Source organism: Salmo salar, chromosome ssa02 (genome assembly GCF_905237065.1).
Source record: "Salmo salar chromosome ssa02, Ssal_v3.1, whole genome shotgun sequence".
NCBI classification, from domain to species: Eukaryota; Metazoa; Chordata; class Actinopteri; order Salmoniformes; family Salmonidae; genus Salmo; species Salmo salar.
The window spans coordinates 61,359,002-61,380,440 of NC_059443.1; the positions used below are offsets into that span (position 1 = coordinate 61,359,002).

General features: G+C 44.3%; 1 protein-coding gene across 1 annotated transcript in view; it reads right to left on the bottom strand.

The window, feature by feature from the left end:
* LOC106586472 (regulating synaptic membrane exocytosis protein 1) overlaps nt 1-21,439 on the bottom strand; it is a gene marked incomplete at its 3' end in the record, with an annotated part of 56,841 nt that overhangs the window by 11,433 nt on the left and 23,969 nt on the right. Inside the window, exons 2-3 of the mRNA XM_014173825.2 lie at nt 6,546-6,762; nt 336-347 (exon numbers count right to left, since the gene is read on the bottom strand). Coding sequence (XP_014029300.2) covers nt 336-347; nt 6,546-6,762 — 229 coding nt within the window. The remainder of the gene's footprint in view (nt 1-335; nt 348-6,545; nt 6,763-21,439) is intronic.

Here is a 21,439-nt window from a genome sequence, read left to right on the forward strand (position 1 = left end):
ATAGGTGGATTTGAATGCTTAGGCCGCGTTCCAATCTGATAACTTACTCCCTTCACTTCAGCCTTTGTGGACATCCCCTTGGATTTGTGTGAGCTAGGTTTTAGTAACAAAAGAATATACCTCGACCTTGCCTACAGCAAAAAGGCTTGGCATAGGACTACAGTAGTTTATGCCATATCACTCACACAAATTCAGTCCACTTAAAAGGGGAAGTCTACAGGGCAGGAGGGAAGTGGGTCAAAACTTTGGGATTGGAACGCAGCCATTGGGGGATTTTCAAAGGGACACATAGGTTATATTCACAGTACAGTAGAGAGCACAGAAAAGATGCTAACCACTTTGTCCTCCTGTAGTGGCATGTAGTCCAGGTAGCAGTGAGAAAGTGAAAAGGAAGTGAGGGAGGGAGTGGAGGAAGCAGAGGGAAGGATAGAGGGATGCCGTGGAGGAGTGGACAGAGAAAGAGAGACAGAGGTCAAATATAGGTTCATGGAACATGAGAAGGGAGGGAGGAAAAAGAGAAAGAGAAAAAAGGAGTGAGGGAATGGTGTAAATGTTTGTTAATACACATGAGCAAAATCCACAATACACACTTTTAATACACAGTTTATTCAGTGATACAACCTGTAAGACGTGCAACAGTGGTGAAACACAGAGGGAGTTTGACAGCAAACATGCATGACTCGACATATCAGTCATGTGACGTCGGCATGACACATGACCTTTGTGTCACAGTGTCATGCAGGAACAGGAAATGGGGACAAGAACAGCAACATGATACATCATCTTACACAACCCTATATATAACTTCCTGTCTAGCTTACAATACAATATATACACTACCATTCAAAAGTTTGGGGTCACTTAGAAATGTCCTTGTTTTTGAAAGAAAAGCACATTTTTGTGTCCATTAAAATAACATCAAAGTGATCAGAAATACAGCGTAGACATTGTTAATGTTGTAAATGACTATTGTAGCTGGAAATGGCTGATTTTGTTATGGAATATCTACATAGGCGAACAGAGGCCCATTATCAGCAAACATCACTCCTGTGTTCCAATGGCACGTTGTGTTAGCTAATCCAAGTTGATCATTTGAAAAAGGCTAACAGACACCTCACAAGTCCTCAGCTGGCAGCTTCATTAAATAGTACCCGCAAAACATCAGTCTCAACGTCAACAGTGAAGAGGCGACTCCGGGATGCTGACCTTCTAGGCAGAGTTGCAAAGAAAAAGCCATATCTCAGACTGGCCAATAAAAAGAAAAGATTAAGATGGGCAAAAGAACACAGACACTGGACAGAGGAACTCTGCCTAGAAGGCCAGCATCCCGGAGTCGCCTCTTCACTGTTGACGTTGAGACTTATTTTTTGCGGGTACTATTTAATGAAGCTGCCAGTTGAGGACTTGTGAGGTGTCTGTTTCTCAAACTAGACACTCTAATGTACTTGTCCTCTTGCTCAGTTGTGCACCGGGGCCTCCACTCCTCTTTCTATTCTGGTTAGAGCCAGTTTGCGCTGTTCTGAGAAAGGAATAGTACACAGCATTGTACGAGATCTTCAGTTTCTTGGCAATTTCTCACATGGAATAGCCTTCATTTCTCAGAACAAGAATAGACTGACGAGTTTCAGAAGAATGTTCTTTGTTTCTGGCCGTTTTGAGCCTGTAATCAAACCCACAAATGCTGATGCTTCAGATACTCAGCTAGCCTAAAGAAGGCCAGTTGTATTGCTTCTTTAATCAGAACAACTGTTTTCAGCTGTGCTAACATAATTGCAAAAGGGTTTTCTAATGATCAATTAGCCTCTTAAAATGATAAACTTGGATTAGCTAGCACAACGTGCCACTGGAACACAGGAGTGATGGTTGCTTATAATGGAACTATGTACACCTATGTAGATATTCCGTAACAAATCAGCCGTTTCCAGCTACAATAGTAATTTACAACATTAACAATGTCTACACTGTATTTCTGATCAATTTGATGTTATTTTAATGAACAAAAAATGTGCTTTTCTTTCAAAAACAAGGACATTTCTAAGTGACCCCAAACTTTTGAAAGGTTGTGCACGTCTACTTCCTTTCAATATATGAGCCTGTATTTAAATAGCATCTAGGATACGTTTTATGATCTAGGATAAGTTTTCCCTTTCAAATCATAACTAATATGTTCATACAGACGGGGGGACCTGACCTTAGATCAGCACTCTGAGTTTATTTTATGAATACAGACCCTGCTTTTAATATTTGCTGTTTGGTGAGCTATTATAGATACAGAAATGTGACTTTTATAACACAACATGACTATGAGGACAGGCTGGGGAGAAGGGAGAGGTTTAGTAATACCAAAATGAGTGTGTTGCACAGATTTTGTCGGGCATCACCATGTAACTTGTTAACACGTAACATGGCCCATTTATTGCCTTAACTTACCTCATTTGCACTCACTGTATATAGACTTTTTGTTTTCTTTTGTTCTACTGTATTATTGACTGTATGTTTTGTTCATTCCATGTGTAACTCTGTGTTGTTGTATGTGTCGAATTGCTACGCTTTATCTTGGCCAGGTCGCAGTTGCAAATGAGAACTTGTTCTCAACTAGTCTACCTGGTTAAATAAAGGTGAAATGTAAAAAAAAAGAATAATAATTAACTGTAATGCCTTCTGCAGGACAATGCTGTGTACTGCATCGTGTCTCTGTGTCTATTTTGGGAATGTGATTATACGGCACAGGGTGAATCGCGGTTTATCACGTCAATATCAATGTTTTGTGAGTTACTGTGACTTATATGCTGCTAGTATAGAAGTCAATACATCTGATTATGATTGAGGCCATTTTGAGTCAAATATCAATTTTGTTTAACTACAATGAACAAGCTGGACCTGCACAACATGACCAAAAGTATGTGGACACCTGCTTGTCGAACTTCTCATTACAAAATCATGGGCATTAATATGGAGTTGGTCCCCCCTTTGCTGCTATAACAGCCTCCACTCTTCTGGGAAGGCTTTCCACTAGATGTTGGAACATTACTGCGGGGACTGGGCTCAGGGCTCTGACTGGGCTCAGGGCTCTGTGCAGGCCAATCAAGTTCTTCCACACCGATCTTGACAAACCATTTCTGTGTGGACCTTGCTTTGTGCATGGGGGCATTGTCAAGCTGAAACAGGAAAGGGCCTTTCCCAATCTGTTGCCACAAAGTTGGATGCACAGAATAGTCTATAATGTCATTGTAGTGTTATGATTTCCCTTCACTGGAAGTAAGGGGCCTAGTCCTAACCATGAAAAACAGCCCCAGTCCATTATTCCTCCTCCACCAAACTTTACAGTTGGCACTATGCATTGGGGCAGGTAGCATTCTCCTGGCATCCGCCAAACCCAGATTCATCCATTGGACTGCCAGATGGTGAAGCGCAATTCATCACTCCAGAGAACGCGTTTCCACTGCTTCAGAGTCCAATGGCGGCAAGCTTTACAGCACTCTAGCCGACGCTTGGCATTGCGCATGGCAATCTTAGGCTTGTGTGCGCCTGCTCGGCCATGGCAACCCATTTCATGAAACTCCCGACGAACAGTTCATGCTGACGTTGTTTCCAGAGGCAGTTTGGAACGCGGTAGTGAATGTCGCAACCAAGGACAGACGATTTTTACGCGCTGCATGCTCCAGTACTCGGCGGTCCCATTCTGTGAGCTTGTGTGGCCTACCACTTCACGGCTGAGACATTGTTGCTCCTAGATGTTTCCACTTCACAATAACAGCAGTTACAGTTGAACGGGGAAGCTCTAGTAGGGCAGAAATTTGACAAACTGACTTGTTGGAAAGGTGGCATCCTATGACGGTGCCACATTGAAAGTCAATGAGCTCTTCAGTAAGGCCATTCTACTGCCAATGTTTGTCTATGGAATTGCATGGCTGTGTGCTCAATTTTATACACCTGTCAGCAATGGGTGTGGGTGAAATAGCCGAATCCACTCATTTGAAGGGGTGTCCACATATTTTTGTATATACAGTGTATCTTCTGTATAACTTACTGAACTTCAGTCCTGTAGAACCAATTTACAGTTTGATAGATTCATATAATTTTAACTCGCAGGGCTGGGAAAATACATTAAAGCTACTGCTAACTTAAGGATCGGACCCTTTTTTCCAATTTTCGCCTGAAATGAAATACCCAAATCAAACTGCCTGTAGCTCAGGACCTGAAGCAAGGATATGCATATTCTTGATACCATTCGAAAAGAAACACTTTGAAGTTTGTGGAAATGTGAAATTAATGTAGGAGAATATAACACACTAGATCTGGTAAAAGATAATACAAAGAAAAAAACATGCGTTTTTTTGTACCATCATCTTTGAAATGCAAGAGAAAGGCCATAATGTATTATTCCAGCCCAGGCGCAATTTAGATTTTGGCCACTAGATGGCAGCAGTGTATGTGCAAAGTTTTAGACTGATCCAATGAACCATTGTATTTCTGTTCAAAATGTTGTATCAAGACTGCCCAAATGTGCCTAATTGTTTTATTAATAACTTTTCAAGTTTATAACTGTGCACTCTCCTCAGACAATAGCATGGTATGCTTTCACTGTAACAGCTACTGTAAATTGGACAGTGCAGTTAGTTTAACAAGAATTTAAGCTTTCAGCCAATATCAGATATGTCTCTGTCCTGGGAAATGTTCTTGTTACTTACAACCTCATGCTAATCACATTAGCCTACGTTAGCTCAACTGTCCCGAGGGGGACCCACCAATCCTGTAGAGGATATATTATTAAAAATGCTCTCTGAGATCTTAATCACAACAAATTTGTAACATACTGCATGAATTGGATTTGTAACATATCACACAAATTGCTGAATTCGTATGATATCATACCTATCACACGAAATGGATAATGTAGTACACAATTAGATTACGTAGTACATAATTGGATGACGTGGCACACAAAAAACGGGGACCCGTTTTGGCTCGTGAGCACCACTTTCAAAACTACTGGCTGATATTATACAAAGGTTTGAGAGCGCAGTAATGCAAAGAGTGGGCCTTTTTGACATGAGTTACACAAACTGAAATAATGTACGGAAACTTGCTTAGCATCCGCCCTGTCAAACAAATGTATGTTTTAACCGACTCAGCATTGGAGAGATGCATGAAGTGCTCAGGCTTGAATTTGACATGAGGTACACCGACGTGTTGAACTAAACCGGAAAACATGAATAGGAGGGAGAGTTTTATGTAATAAAACAAAGTTTACAATTTCAACTAATCCTGTTATTCTGCTTGGCTGGAGATAGAGGGGAGAGTAGGATGGGGGATCAAGGAAGGAAGTACCACTTGAGAGAGCGCCGGTCAGAAGACATCTCTCCAGTTTACACTGCCTACACACACAGGCTGTAATACGCACACAATTCAACAGCAGCCTACACAAAAATACCCTTACACACATAGATTACAGCCTACAGAAAAATACCCTTACACACATAATAGATTACAGCCTACACAAAAGAACCCATAAATACACCATAAATACTGACTCACACACTGATACACAGACACACACACTAATACTGACTCAAACCTACACGGACATTTTTTCTCTGCCCAGTGAGAGACGTTACTTCAAAATACCTTTGAAAAAAACTGCAATATTGCTCCAACTATTTCTTGGCATACTTTACTATTGATTTGAGTTCCTAGCCCATTGTTTCACTGTAGTATTAGTTCCAAATTGATGGAATTTCTAATAGAGACAACACTACTAGTGGCCGGTTATCATTATCCATAATTCATTTAATAGAATTATCCCATAATAAGTCCACAGTCTGGGCTAAAGCTTGATCCTGTGTTCTGCTCCCTGTGTGAGTCTGGGTTCCAGCTGGGCCTAGCGGATCTGGAACAGATTGGCACCCAGCAGGCCCAGGGACCAGGGCCCACAGTCAGGTCAGATACCCAGGAGGAGGGCCTCTCTCTTGGGCTGGACAGGAGATGGAGAGGGGCCCAGATGGCATGGGGTGGAGCGGGACTTGGGCTTAAAATAACGGCCACATGTGGTGAGTATGGACGCCGCCGCATGTCATACCGCACGCTTCCTCTGGCACTGGGGAGCTAGACTAAATAAACTACAACCAACGCTGTATCATTCACAGGGTTTGGGCTCTGGGGAATGTGACTGTCTTATTTACAGGGATGTTGAGCGGAACTGCAGCGTATGTGTCAATACTGTAAATGCTGAATGGTGTTTCTGGTTGGCAGCTTGTCCATTCTGTGTAAAGGACTACATTGCTCCTAGGGTTTATATTACAGGGTCGCTATTCTGCAAAACTGTGACACACCTGAGGATGGATTGAAGCTCCAACAACAACTCCAATACACTTTGACCGACCAAAGTGTGACAGAGCCCCAGCCGCCGACACAGACAACATAAAAGCAGCCATCTTGACAAAGCAAATGAACAAAGGGAAGGGGTGAGTGGGGTAATGAAGACGAAGGGAAGGGATGGGGGAAGAAGAACGGGGTGGAGGCAGGGATTTTTAACGGTTTCTCACATTGTTGGAGCGCAGGGAGACGCGTCCGCCGCAGCGGGCGCAGAATTTGGTCTGGCAGTAGGAGCAGTGGTGTCCGCAGCCGTCGGCGAACTTGGTCTTGCGGCAGATGCCGCAGGTGGGGGCGTCGTCCTTGTGCTGGCCCTGCTGCTGGCGCCGCGTCTCCACGCCGATGCGACGCACCTGCTCCTTATAACTCTCAAACTGCTGGTGCAGCGTCCTGAGGGAGGGAGGAGGGAGGAGAGAGAGGACGAGAGAAGTTATTCATATGCTTATTGTGTTTTTATTGAGAGAGAGATAGAAACAGACAGACAGACAGACAGACAGACAGACAGACAGACAGACAGACAGACAGACAGACAGACAGACAGACAGACAGACAGACAGACAGACAGACAGACAGACAGACAGACAGACAGACAGACAGACAGACAGACAGACAGACAGACAGACAGACAGACAGAGAGGCTAATTATCAAAAACCAGAAAAGAGCCGTTAAATTCTACAACCACCTAAAAGGAAGCAATTCCCAAACCTTCCATAACAAAGCCATCACCTACTGAGAGATGAACCTGGAGAAGAGTCCCCTAAGCAAGCTGGTCCTGGGGCTCTGTTCATCAACACAAACAGACCCCACAGAGCCCCAAGACAGCAACACAATTATACCCAACCAAATCATGAGAAAACAAAAAGAGAATTACTTGACACATTGGAAAGAATTTACAAAAAACTGAGTAAACTAGAATGCTATTTGGCCCTAAACAGAGAGTACACCGTGGCAGAATACCTGACCACTTTGACTGACACAAAATTAAGGAAATCTTTGACTATCTTTGACTAAAAAGACCGCTGAAGGCAGAGCTGGCTCTCAAGAGAAGACAGTCTATGGCCACAAAATTAGGTGGGAAATGAGCTGCACTTCCTAACCTCCTGCCAAATGTATGACCATATTAGTGACACATACTTCCCTCAGATTACACAAACCCGCAAACAATTCAAAAACGAACCCAATTTGAATAAACTCCCATATCTATTGGGTGAAATACCACAGTGTGTCATCACAGCAGCAATATTTGTGACCTGTTGCCACAAGAAAAGGGCAGCCATTGAAGTACAAACACCACTATAAATACAACCTATATTTATGTTTATTTATTTTCCCTTTTGTACTTTAACTATTTGCACATCATTACAACACTGTATATATATCACATATATATATATATAATATGACATTTGAAATGTCTTTATTGTTTGGAACTTTTGTATGTGTAAAGTTTACAGTACATTTTTTATTGTTTATTATCTATTTCACTTGCTTTGGCAATGTAAACATATATTTTCCATGCCAATAAAGCCCTCAAATTAAATTGAATTGAGAGAGAGAGAGAGAGAGAGAGAGAGAGAGAGAGAGAGAGTTATAGAGTAAAATACCTACAGAGAGAAAATTGACATTAAGAGAAATTAGGGAGAAAAAAAGTTGTCACAGCTCAAATGGAAATCTGCAATGATTTCACAGCTGGACAGATAATAATGATGGTGAACACGTTAGATTTAGTTATGCTTGCTATCAGCAACCACTTGTTTCAATAACATGTTCTGAAAGTGTGGATGACTACATTACTTCAGTTTGCAGGGAAACAGTCAGGAACCAATTAAAACAACAGATGAAAGGAGTGTATCTATCTGTGAATAAATCACACCATAAAAAAGTCGAGTCTCCTCACTCCTTCCCCCTCTCTCGGCCTCTGCTTTCCCAGGAACCAAAATAACTCATTTGTGAATTGCAAAGTCCTTGTGAAAACCCTTCCCACATTTCCCTCCCCAACAATATTGTCAAAGGACATTAGCATATGATTTCACTCATTTACAGGACCCAGCCAGTCTATTTAATTACCGTTGTGTGTGCGTGCGTGCGTGCGAGAGAGAGAGAGAGAGAGAGAGCACATAGAGACACATAGAGAGACATAGAGAGACATGATAACTTAATTGACAGTCACACTTTGAAAACTGGTCCTGACCTGTCTTCAGCCAGAGGACAAAGGTGTCTGTCTAGTCTAGCCATTAAAGACTTCCCTGACATCTGTCATTACTGACTGACAAGGGCAGACAGGATATACCCCAAAACACAATAACACATTTCTGGAGGGAATATGCCAGTACATGACTCAATTTACTGCATTCCAGGTGCTTGCCCTTTTCAGATAACAAAATCTGGCCTTTTTCCAAACCAAATTAATACTAACTGAGACGTTTACACAATTGAGAGTGTTTACCCAACTGAGACTGACATATGACAATAATATGACAATAATATTGCAATCTTATGATATTATGTCATATTATGAAAATACGATTGAATAAGACAAGTCACCTGTTTTTGCGGAATACAGCCATTTCCTTGTGTGTATAGTCAATGACCTCAGAATGCGTAACAGGACGAACACACAACTCCCAATCTGATGTCAACAACACTGGGTCGTAGAAAACATTTAACAGTCTTCCACCATGTCCTGCTCATAGCGTCCAAGAAAGGAAGAGCTATAAGTTGACAGAAATACTATTTAGATAAGACTTTTCACACCCCTAAAATGGCAATTCAGATTTTCTCAAAATGGCTTCAGAATGACTGCATAGAAGTTTCTGGAAAGATCCCTTATTCATCCACAGGAAGACTCTTCAGAAAACTCCAAAACAACTCTCTACATATCACACATAACGCCTCTTCATAGGTCCCCAGAAAGACATGAGAAAGTAACCTGAAAGAATGTAGAAGTAGCAGGTAAGTGTAGTTAATGCAACGCCTCCTGGTCTAGAGTCCTCATGCCTAGCAGACATATAGCAGACTGCGGTCCAGGGGAGCTGGAACAGGGAAATGACTTGGGACGATCTTGGCTTGCCAGGTGACATCACACATCGAGATTAAGCCATGACGTGTATGTCAAGGTGACAATGACGTTACCCAAGACTGGATCTAGGCCAGAGAGGTGACAATACACACACAGATTGGCCAGGTGATACCACAGAGATTATGCCATGACGTGAACATGTACCTAAGGCTGCTATCGCCACCTTCAAGGTGACATTGCTGCTACATAAGGCTGTTATAACCACCTTCAAGGTGATGTTGCTGCTACATAAGGCTGTTATAACCACCTTCAAGGTGATGTTGCTGCTACATAAGGCTGTTATAACCACCTTCAAGGTGACGTTGCTGCTACATAAGGCTGCTATGAACAGCTTCAAGTTGATGTTGCTGCTACATAAGGCTGTTATGACCACCCTCATAGGTGATATCGATGCTACATAAGGCTGTTATGACCACCCTCAAGGTGATGTTGATGCCACATAAGGCTGCTATGACCACCACAAAGTCACTCTTCAAGGTTAAGGATCCAAAGGCCATCAAGTTTGAATGATATGAGAGACGACACATTAATGTGTTTCAGAACAGTTTGCGTTGCACATTTCTTAATGTAGCAAGCTATTTTGAAGTTAAAAAGCGTGTGTGAAGGACTGTTTGAAGGTTGTTCTTAACATATTATAACCTTGAGGCCCTACGTCAAAGCATCAATGGAATGGAAACTCTTTGAAATCCTCATACCAATTCAGCATCTGTGATATATGAAACATGATCCGTGGTTGTCATCATTTCACATGGAGATAAATCTACAGGTGGTGATGCTCAAGTCAATGATGCTCTTTATCTATATGACAAACTAGGAAGTAACGCCGAAGCGAGCGATGTCATTGGTCGGCGGTGTCACTGAATTGACCCTTGAGTGGAATCTGTCAGACCAATCGAAGTCCAGCGCCTGAGGCAACACCCGGCGCCATGGGAACAGCTGTCAGAAACAGAGAGTGCATGGCCTGTAGTCATGGAAAAACTGCCCGCGTTAACACCCTGGTGTCATGGTGTGTCAGAGAACCAGCTGTTAGTGTTCTTAGAGAGGACAGTAGATAGCAACTAGGCTTTATCTGACTAGGGGATTGATCTTTCTCTAAAAGGCAGGGGTTAGCGTCCGGGTAAATTTAGGGAAAAAACAGATTTACTTTTATCTGTCAGGGGGAAATGAACATTACATAATAAACACTGAAGTTATATCAAAATGTGAATTGACAATTCCAAACCAAACCACCCAGACTCTGTTTGGAAAGCAATATGCACGGCATGCTCCCCTGAAGCACCAAACTAATTAAAGAAAACTACTATTTGAGTACGAACCTTAAATAAATAAAATTGTTTCTGAAGCATACAGCAGTATTTGTGAACAGCTTTGAACGCCAGGCATGGTGTCTATGACATATTTCTCCATGGGGGTGAGCAGCAGACTACAGACTCACCCATGAACACACTGTGGAGTGAACACAGCCTGGCCAAGGGAAAGGAGGACAAGGAGACATGGTGAGCAGGGCAGAAGACTGCAATATGGTCGCCATGATGGGGGGAATAGAGGACAGGAATGTGCTTCAGAAACAATTTGCTGCATCCCGATTATCCACCCTTATCCGGAAGTGTGCACTTGCACACTTTCTCACATGGACTTCACTTAACAATGGTGAAAACTCCCTCCAGTCAATGCTTTCACCAATCAAATTATTTGACATCCATTACAGAGTGTGTGCAAGTTCACAATTCTGGAAAAGGGTGTGGAAATGGGAAGCAGCCCCTTGTAGCCTGATACGGTTCTGGGGTTGGCTGGGGGTCCCTTTGCCCCAGAGAATTCTTGGTGGGCAGCATATGGGTCTGAACCCCTCTGTGCAACTGGGTCCTGGACTTCCTGATGGGCCGCACCCAGGTGGTGAAGGTAGGAAACATCACCTCCACTCTGCTAATCCTCAACACTGGGGCCCCACAAGGGTGCATGCTCAGCCCCCTCCTATACTCCCAGTTCACCCATGACCGCATGCATCTCAATCATCAAGTTTGCAGATGACACAACAGTAGTAGGCTTGATGACCAAATATGACGAGACAGCCTACAGGGAGGAGGTGAGGGATCTGGGTGTGGTGCCTGGAAAACATCTTCTCACTCAACGTCTACAAAACAAAGGAGATGATCGTGGACTTCAGGAAACAGGCAGAGGGAGCACCCCCCTATCTACATCGATGGAACCGCAGAGGAGAAGGTGGAAAGCTTCAAGTTCCTTGGTGTAGACATCACTGACAAACTGAAATGGATCACCCACACAGACAGTGTGGTGAAGAAGGCGCAACAGAGCCTTTTCAACCTCAGGAGGGTAAAGAAATTCACCTAAAATCCTCACAAATTTTTACAGATGCACAATTGAAAACATCCTGTCGGGCTGTATCACCACCTGGTACGGCCACTGCACCACCACAACGACAAGGCTCTCCAGAGGGTGGTGCGGTCTGCCCAACACATTACCGGGGCAAACTACCTGCCTTCCAGGACACCTACAGCACCCAATGTCACAGGAAGTCCAAAAAGATCATCAAGGGCATCAACCACCTGAGCCACTGCCTGTTCACCCCGCTATCATCCAGAAGGAGAGGTTAGTACAGGTGCATCAGAGCTGGGACCAAGAGACTGAAAAACAGCTTCTATCTCAAGGCCATCAGACTGTTATTAAACAGCCATCACTAGCAGATTAGAGGCTGCTGCCTATAGGCATAGACTAGGAATCACTGGCCACTTTAAGGAATGGAACACTAGTCACTTTAATAATGTTTACATATCTGGCATTACTCATCTCATAAGTACAGTTGAAGTGGTCCCGTGTGGCTCAGTTGGTAGAGCATGGTGTTTGCAACGCCAGGGTTGTGGGTTCGATTCCCACGGGGGACCAGTACGGGAAAAAAATGTATGCACTCACTACTGTAAGTCACTCTGGATAAGAGCGTCTGCTAAATGACGAAAATGTAAGTTGGAAGTCTACATACACCTTGGCTAAATACATTTAAACTCAGTTTTTCACAATTCCTGACATTTAATCCTAGTAAAAATTCCCTGTCAGTTAGGATCACCATTTAATTTCAAGAATGTGAAATGTCAGAATAATAGTAGAGAGAATTATTCATTTCAGCTTTTATTTCTTTCATCACATTCCCAGTGGGTCAGAAGTTTACATAGACTCAATTAGTATTTGGTAGCACTGCCTTTACATTATTTAACTTGGGTCAAATGTTTCAGGTGCCTTCCACAAGCTTCCCACAATAAGTTGGGTGAATTTTGGCCCATTCCTCCTGACAGAGCTGGTGTAACTGTCGCTCTTGCTGCTGGTGAGTCTCTGATCCACCTCTATGCAGACGACACCATTCTGGATACTTCTGGCCCTTCTTTGGACACTGTGTTAACAACCCTCCAGACGAGCTTCAATGCCATACAACTCTCCTTCCGTGGCCTCCAACTGCTCTTAAATACAAGTAAAACGAAATGCATGCTCTTCAACCGATCGCTGCCTGTACCTACCCGCCCGTCCAGCATCACTACTCTGGACGGTTCTGACTTAGAATATCTGGACAACTACAAATACCTCGGTGTCTGGTTAGACTGTAAACTCTCCTTCCAGACTCACATCAAACATCTCCAATCCAAAGTTAAATCTAGAATTGGCTTCCTATTTTGCAACAAAGCATCCTTCACTCATTCTGTCAAACATACCCTCATAAAACTGACCATCCTACCGATCCTCGACTTCGGCGATGTCATTTACAAAATAGCCTCCAATACCCTACTCAATAAATTGGATGCAGTCTATCACAGTGCCATCCATTTTGTCACCAAAGCCCCATATACTACCCACCACTGCGACCTGTATGCTCTCGTTGGCTGGCCCTCGCTTCATACTCGTCGCCAAACCCACTGGTTCCAGGTCATCTACAAGACCCTGCTAGGTTAAGTTCCCCCTTAGCTCGCTGGTCACCATAGCAGCACCCACCTGTAGCACGCGCTCCAGCAGGTATATCTCTCTGGTCACCCCCAAAGCCAATTCCTCCTTCGGCCGCCTCTCCTTCCAGTTCTCTGCTGCCAATGACTGGAACGAACTACAAAAATCTCTGAAACTGGAAACACTTATCTCCCTCACTAGCTTTAAGCACCAGCTGTCAGAGCAGCTCACAGATTACTGCACCTGTACATAGCCCATCTATAATTTAGCCCAAACAACTATCCCTTCCCCTACTGTATTTATTTATTTTGCTCCTTTGCACCCCATTATTTCTATTTCTACTTTGCACTTTCTTACACTGCAAATCTACCATTCCAGTGTTTTACTTGCTATATTGTATGTACTTCGCCACCATGGCCTTTTTTTGCCTTTACCTCCCTTATCTCACCTCATTTGCTCACATTGTATACAGACTTATTTTTCTACTATATTATTGACTGTATGTTTGTTTTACTCCATGTGTAACTCTGTGTTGTTGTATGTGTCAAACTGCTTTGCTTTATCTTGGCCAGGTCGCAATTGTAAATGAGAACTTGTTCTCAACTTGCCTACCTGGTTAAATAAAGGTGAAATAAATACATAAAATAAGATGTAAACTTCAGACTCTCTCTCTCTCTCTCTCTCTCTCTCTCTCAATGTGTCTCTCTAACACTCTCTTGTGTAAATAGTTAAATAAACATAAATATTGGTTGTATTTACAATGGTGTTTGTTCTTGTCACGGCTGTCTGAAGAATGGGACCAATGCGTGTATCGTTCCACATTTTATTTTAACTGTGAAACTATGCAAGACATACAAATAAACTCATAAACAAAACAACAAACCGTGACGAAGAGGTGCAACATACACTTACTCAAAATAACCTCCCACAAACCCAGGTGGGAAAAACAACCACTTAAATATGATCCCCAATTAGAGACAACAATGACCAGCTGCCTCTAATTGGAGATCATCCCAAAAAAACAACGTAGAAATACAACAACTAGAACCCCACATAGAAACACATAAACTAGACAAAAAACCCAACATAGAAAAAAGAAACTAGAACCAACATAGACATAAATAAACTAGACAAAACCCTCTGTCACGCCCTGACCTACTCTACCATAGAAAAATAAAAGCTTTCTATGGTCAGGATGTGACAGTTCTTCACTGGCTGCCCTTTTCTTGTGGCAACAGGTCTCTCTCTCTCTCTCTCAGGCTCTATCTCGCTTTATCTCTCTCTCTCTCTCTCTCAAACCTCCAACCATCTCTTTTTTCTAGGCTCATCTTTAAAAACTCTCAATTGACTATTCAGTCTACATAGTTTTGGGTTTGCTATTGATGACTAAATCAGCCAACTTCCTTCCTTTTGAACTCCCTCTTGCTGAACCCTCCAGAGAGAATTACATTATTACAGCATTCCAAACACCCATCCAAAAAGGAAAAGATTACAGCATTGATCGTTCATGGCCTGTACATCCTATCCAGGAATTATCTTCCTATCCTGGAGTCAAACTCATCACGTCACATGCCTGTCTCTCCTGGGAGGGATGCTGAGGGAGGGATGCTGAGTGCAGGAAGCATGGTGTTGCCCCCATTATGCCAGCCTTGGAGTAGGCACAAGGGGAGCTACTACACACACACACACACACACACATATATACACACGCACACACTGCTATTAGACAGAGGCTGTCATAGTGGATTATTAGAGGCAGCTAACTGTAGTGGACTGGCTGGCCTCTGTCTAGGACAATGGAAGTAGAATCTCATCTCCAGCAGGCTAGCCATAGAGGAGGACCTACAGTCCAGATGTGGGATAGCCCTGACACACACACAAGCACACATACTCACGGCTGTGTTTGCGCCGGGGGCCTTCTATATTCAGCTCACCATGTAGGAGTCTATCTCCCTCCGCCTCTCCCTGTCTCTCTCTGCCTCTCTCTGCCTCTCCCTGTCTCTCTCTGCCTCTCTCTGCCTCTCCCTGTCTCTCTCTGCCTCTCTCTGCCTCTCCCTGTCTCTCTCTGCCTCTCTCTGCCTCTCCCTGTCTCTCTCTGCCTCTCTCTGCCTCTCCCTGTCTCTCTCTGCCTCTCTCTGCCTCTCCCTGCCTCTCCCTGTCTCTCTCTGCCTCTCTCTGCCTCTCCCTGTCTCTCTCTGCCTCTCTCCGCCTCTCTCTGCCTCTCTCTTCCTCTCTCCGCCTCTCTCTGTCTCTCTCTGCCTCTCTCTGTCTCTCTCTGCCTCTCTCCGCCTCTCTCAGCCTCTCTCTGCCTCTCCCTGCCTCTCTCTGCCTCTCCCTGCCTCTCTCTGCCTCTCCCTGCCTCTCTCTGCCTCTCTCTTTCGCTCCATTCATCCATGGAGAGTTGTTAATTAGCGCTGCTATGAATACATTGCCGGAAGAAGGGGGTGGTGTTTGTGTGTGTGTGTGTGTGTGTGTGTGTGTGTGTGTGTGTGTGTGTGTGTGTGTGTGTGTGTGTGTGGAGGAGGAGGAAGAGGAGATGGGGGTGGGTACTATTTCTGTCCCATCAGCTGATTCACCAGACTAATACCTAGCAGGCTTCTTCAGTCTGACAGGGTGACAAAACAGACTCTCTCTCTCTAGCCGTGGGCAATGGACTAGATGCACAGCTGACCTCCCTGACCTTTGACCTCGCCATGGAAACAGTCATTAGAGATCAAGCTGATGTAATTGATGATGTAATTGATACAGACTGATTTTGAGGAATAGGGGTGTAGCTGGTTGCGTGGAAGTTAAAGTGAGAGAGAATACCTCATCCTAAACATCAATGCCACAGGTAACTTCAACAAAGCTGTGAATGATCTGAGAGACAAGGCAAGAAGGGCCTTCTATGCCATCAAAAGGAACATAAAATTTGACATACCAATTAGGATCTGGCTAAAAATAATTGAATCCGTTATAGAACCCATTGCCCTTTATGGTTGTGAGGTCTGGGGTCCGTTCACCAACCAAAATTTCACAAAATAGGACACCAAATTGAAACTCTGCATGCAGAATTCTGCAAAAATATCCCTTGTGTATAACGTAAAACACAGAATAATGCATGCAGGGCAGAATTAGGCCGATAATGATCAAAATCCAGAAAAGAGCCGTTAAATTCTACAACCACTTAAAATGAAGCGATTCCCACACCTTCCATAATAAAGCCATCACCTACTGAGAGATGAACCTGGAGAAGAGTCCCCTAAGCAAGCTGGTCCTGGGGCTCTGTTCATAAACACAAACAGACCCCACAGAGCCCCAGGACAGCAAAACAATTAGAGACAACAAAAAGAGACAATAAAAAGATAAACAAAAAAGTAAACAAAAAAACAGAGCTAACTAGAATGCTATTTGGCACGAAACAGAGAGTACACAGTGGCAGAATACTTGTCCACTGTGACTGACCTAAAATGAAGGAAAGCTTTTGACTATGTACAGACTCAGTGAGTATAGCCTTGCTATTGAGAAAGGCCACTGTAGGCAGACCTGGCTCTCAAGAGAAGACAGGCTATGTGCACACTGCCCACAAAATGAGGTGGAAACTGAGCTGCACTTCCTAACCTCCTGCCAAATGTATGACCATACGAGAGACAGATATTTCCCTCAGATTACACAGATCCACAAAGAATTTGAAAACAAACCCAATTTTGATAAACTCCAATATCTACTGGGTGAAATACCACAGTGTGCCATCACAGCAGCAAGGTTTGTGACCTGTTGCCTCAAGAAAAGGGCAACCAGTGAAGAACAAACACCATTGTAAATACAACCCATATTTATTTGCACATCTCATTTGGAACTTCATTTGTATTATTTATTTCACTTTTGTTTATTATCTACTTCACTTGCGTTGGAAATGTTCACATATGTTTCCCATGCCAATAAAGCCCTTTGAATTGAATTGAATTGAGAGAGAGAGGGAAAGAGAGAGAGAGAGAGAGAGAGAGAGAGAGAGAGAGAATAAAGAGGAGCTTGTAGGGAAGAGAGAGTGAAAAAGGGAAGGTAAAAATGTAAAAGGTGCAGTGTCCCTTGAATCCATCAACCCATTGAGAAAACAGGAGACAGACACAGACAGAAAGAGAGGAATGAAATGAAAGAAGAAAAAGAAGAGCGAATCCTTGCCCAAGATGGAAACCAGCGTGGGCCTAAAGCAGCGGAGGAGGGGAGAGGAGGAGAGATGCATCCGGAGTCATTCTATAAATAACCTCTTGAGGAGTAGAGGGGAAGACAGGAGAGGAGGACAAGAGGGAGATGAAAGGATGGAGAGATGGAGAGAGAAGGATGGGGGCACAGACAGTCAGGGGAGTGGAGTGGAAGACAGGAGAGTAGGAGGAGGAGACGAGAGAGAAAGAGGGATGGAGGCACTGACTGGCAGATCACTCCGATAAACAGACCAATACAGCGCGTCAGGGAGACCTCGCCCCATGAGACCGACCAATCCGATGCGATCCCTGAGCCAACGATACAGAACGTTAGGATGTTGACAGGGCTGTTATTGATGTTGTGAGTGTTTCACTCTGTATTTATAGACCAGAGTACCTTTTTGGCATGGACTCCTCTTTTTCCCTCTCTCTCCTTGTGTCGCTTCAGCTCTCTCACTCTCACTCTCTCTCTCTCTCTCTCTCTCTCTCGTCTCTCTCTCTCTCTTTCTCTCTGTCGCTCTCTTTCTCTCTCTCTCTCTCTCTCTCTCTCTCTCTCTCTCTCTCTCTGTTTACCCATGTCTATCTCTATAACTCTCTCTCTCTCTCTCCCGTGGCTGAGTGTCTCACTGCTTGCTTCTCTCTTCTCTCTCTCCCGTGGCTGAGTGTCTCACTGCTTTCATCTCTCATCTCTCTCCCGTGGCTGAGTGTCTCACTGCTTTCATCTCTCTTCTCTCTCTCCCATGGCTGAGTGTCTCACTGCTTTCATCTCTCTTCTCTCTCTCCCGTGGCTGAGTGTCTCACTGCTTTCATCTCTCTTCTCTCTCTCCCGTGGCTGAGTGTCTCACTGCTTTCATCTCTCATCTCTCTCTCTCTCTTCCTTTTTCTCTCTTAGTCTGTCACGAGCTCTCCATCAGATTGCTCTTTTTCCTCTCTCTCCTCTATCTCTTCTTCTTCCATCCTCTCTCTCTCTCCCCATCCTCTCTCTTATCATCAGGGGAGGCTGGGACCAGAAATCGTCTCTTCCCATTGTATTACTTGAGGCCCCCACACCAGCCCATTGTATTGCTTGAGGCCCCCACACCAGCCCATTGTATAGCTTGAGGCCCCCACACCAGCCCATTGTATTACTTGAGGCCCCCACACCAGCCCATTGTATTGCTTGAGGTCCCCACACCAGCCCATTGTATTACTTGAGGCCCCCACATCAGCCCATTGAATAGCTTGAGGCCTCCACACCAGCCCATTGTATTACTTGAGGCCCCCACACCAGCCCATTGTATTACTTGAGGCCCCCACACCAGCCCATTGTATTACTTGAGGCCCCCACACCAGCCCATTGTATTGCTTGAGGCCCCCACACCAGCCCATTGTATTACTTGAGGCCCCCACACCAGCCCATTGTATTACTTGAGGCCCCCACACCAGCCCATTGTATTGCTTGAGGCCCCCACACCAGCCCATTGTATTGCTTGAGACCTCCACACCAGCCCATTGTATTACTTGAGTCCCCACACCAGCCCATTGTATTGCTTGAGGCCCCCACACCAGCCCATTGTATTACTTGAGTCCCCACACCAGCCCATTGTATTACTTGAGTCCCCACACCAGCCCATTGTATTGCTTGAGTCCCCACACCAGCCCAATGTATTGCTTGAGACCCCACACCAGCCCATTGTATTGCTTGAGTCCCCACACCAGCCCAATGTATTGCTTGAGACCCCACACCAGCCCATTGTATTGCTTGAGGCCCCCCCACCAGCCCATTGTATTGCTTGAGACCCCACACCAGCCCATTGTATTGCTTGAGACCCCACACCAGCCCATTGTATTGCTTGAGGCCCCCCACCAGCCCATTGTATTGCTTGAGGCCCCCCCACCAGCCCATTGTATTGCTTGAGACCCCACACCAGCCCATTGTATTGCTTGAGGCCCCCACACCAACCCATTGTATTGCTTGAGGCCCCCACACCAACCCATTGTATTGCTTGAGGCCCCCACACCAGCCCAATGTATTTGCTTGAGGCCCCCACACCAGCCCATTGTATTACTTGAGGCCCCCATTACTTGACAGATAATTATAATTTTATGCTAAAAACCTCAGCTTAGACAGGCCCACTAGGCAAAAAATGGACCAGCCCATCTGGCATATGCCCAAAATGCCAGATGGCCAGTTTGCCCCTGCTTATCATTCTTATATTGAATTACACTCTGTCATTCTATGGTAATTGATAAAAATGGTCTCATCCACTTCCTCTTTCCTGACGTTATTCCTACCAGATCCCGTTCTCTCTCTTTTAACACACACACACACGCACACACACACACACACACACACACACACACACACACACACACACACACACACACACACACACACACACACACACACACACACACACACACACACACACACACACACACACACACACACACACACAGCTACCCTGATCTCGCACACCCCTCTGTCTGTGATGTAAACCATTAGTCTTTGTAGATCTGTAGGAATGACTGCCCAGTCCCTAATCCCCTCACTCTAACCCTTGCCTCGGCCACAAACCATTTCCTCTTTCCTTCCTACTACACACTTCATACTGTACTGTACACACTTCATTTCTGCGTCTAGGCCTAGACCCTTCAGGAGCAAATCCTGACTTTACAGGGGGGAAAGACTGTAAAGCTGACTTGAGATCAGTGTATTGATGAAATGTATCCTAGTCCTCCATCACACTCCAGACAGACACACTACACACACACACACACACACACTCACACTCACACACACACACACACACACACACAAGTAAAAATACATCCAGTATATACAGTCGTGACCAAATGTTTTGAGAATGACACAGAAATTATTTTTCAAAGTCTGCTGCCTCAGTTTGTATGATGGCAATTTGCATATACTCCAGAATGTTACGAAGAGTGATCAGATGAATTGCAATTAATTGCAAAGTCCCTCTTTGTCATGCAAATGAACTGAATCCCCCCCAAAATGGACAGACTGATATTCTGCAAAACGTACAGGGATTGGACTGCTGAGGACTGGGGTAAAGTCATTTTCTCTGATGAATCCCCTTTCCGATTGTTTGGGGCATCCGGAAAAAAGCTTGTCTGGAGAAGACAAGTTGAGCGCTACCATGAGTCCTGTGTCATGCCAACAGTAAAGCATCCTGAGACCATTCATGTGTGGGGTTGCTTCTCAGCCAAGGGAGTGGGCTCACTCACAATTTTGCCTAAGAACACAGCCATTTACAAGGAAAGTTACCAACACATCCTCAGAGAGCAACTTCTCCCAACCATCCAGGAAGAGTTTGGTGACGAACAATGCCTTTTCCAGCATGATGGAGCACCTTGCCATAAGGCAAAAGTGATAACTAAGTGGCTCGGGGAACAAAACATCGATATTTTGGGTCCATGGCCAGGAAACTCCCCAGACCTTAATCCCATTGAGAACTTGTGGTCACTCCTCAAGAGGCGGGTGGACAAACAAAAACCCACAAATTCTGACAAAGCATTGATTATGCAAGAATGGGCTGCCATCAGTCAGGATGTGGCCCAGAAGTGAATTGACAGCATGCCAGGGCAGATTGCAGAGGTCTTGAAAAAGAAGGGTCAACACTGCAAATATTGACTCTTTGCATCAACCTCATGTAATTGTCAATAAAAGCCTTTGACACTTATGAAATGCTTGTAATTATACTTCAGTATTCCATAGTAACATCTGACAAAAATATCTAAAGACACTGAAGTAGCAAACTTTGTGGATATTAATACTTGTGTCATTCTCAAAACTTTTAGCCACGACTGTCACTGAACGTACAAAACATTAATAACACCTTCCTAATATTGAGTTACTGG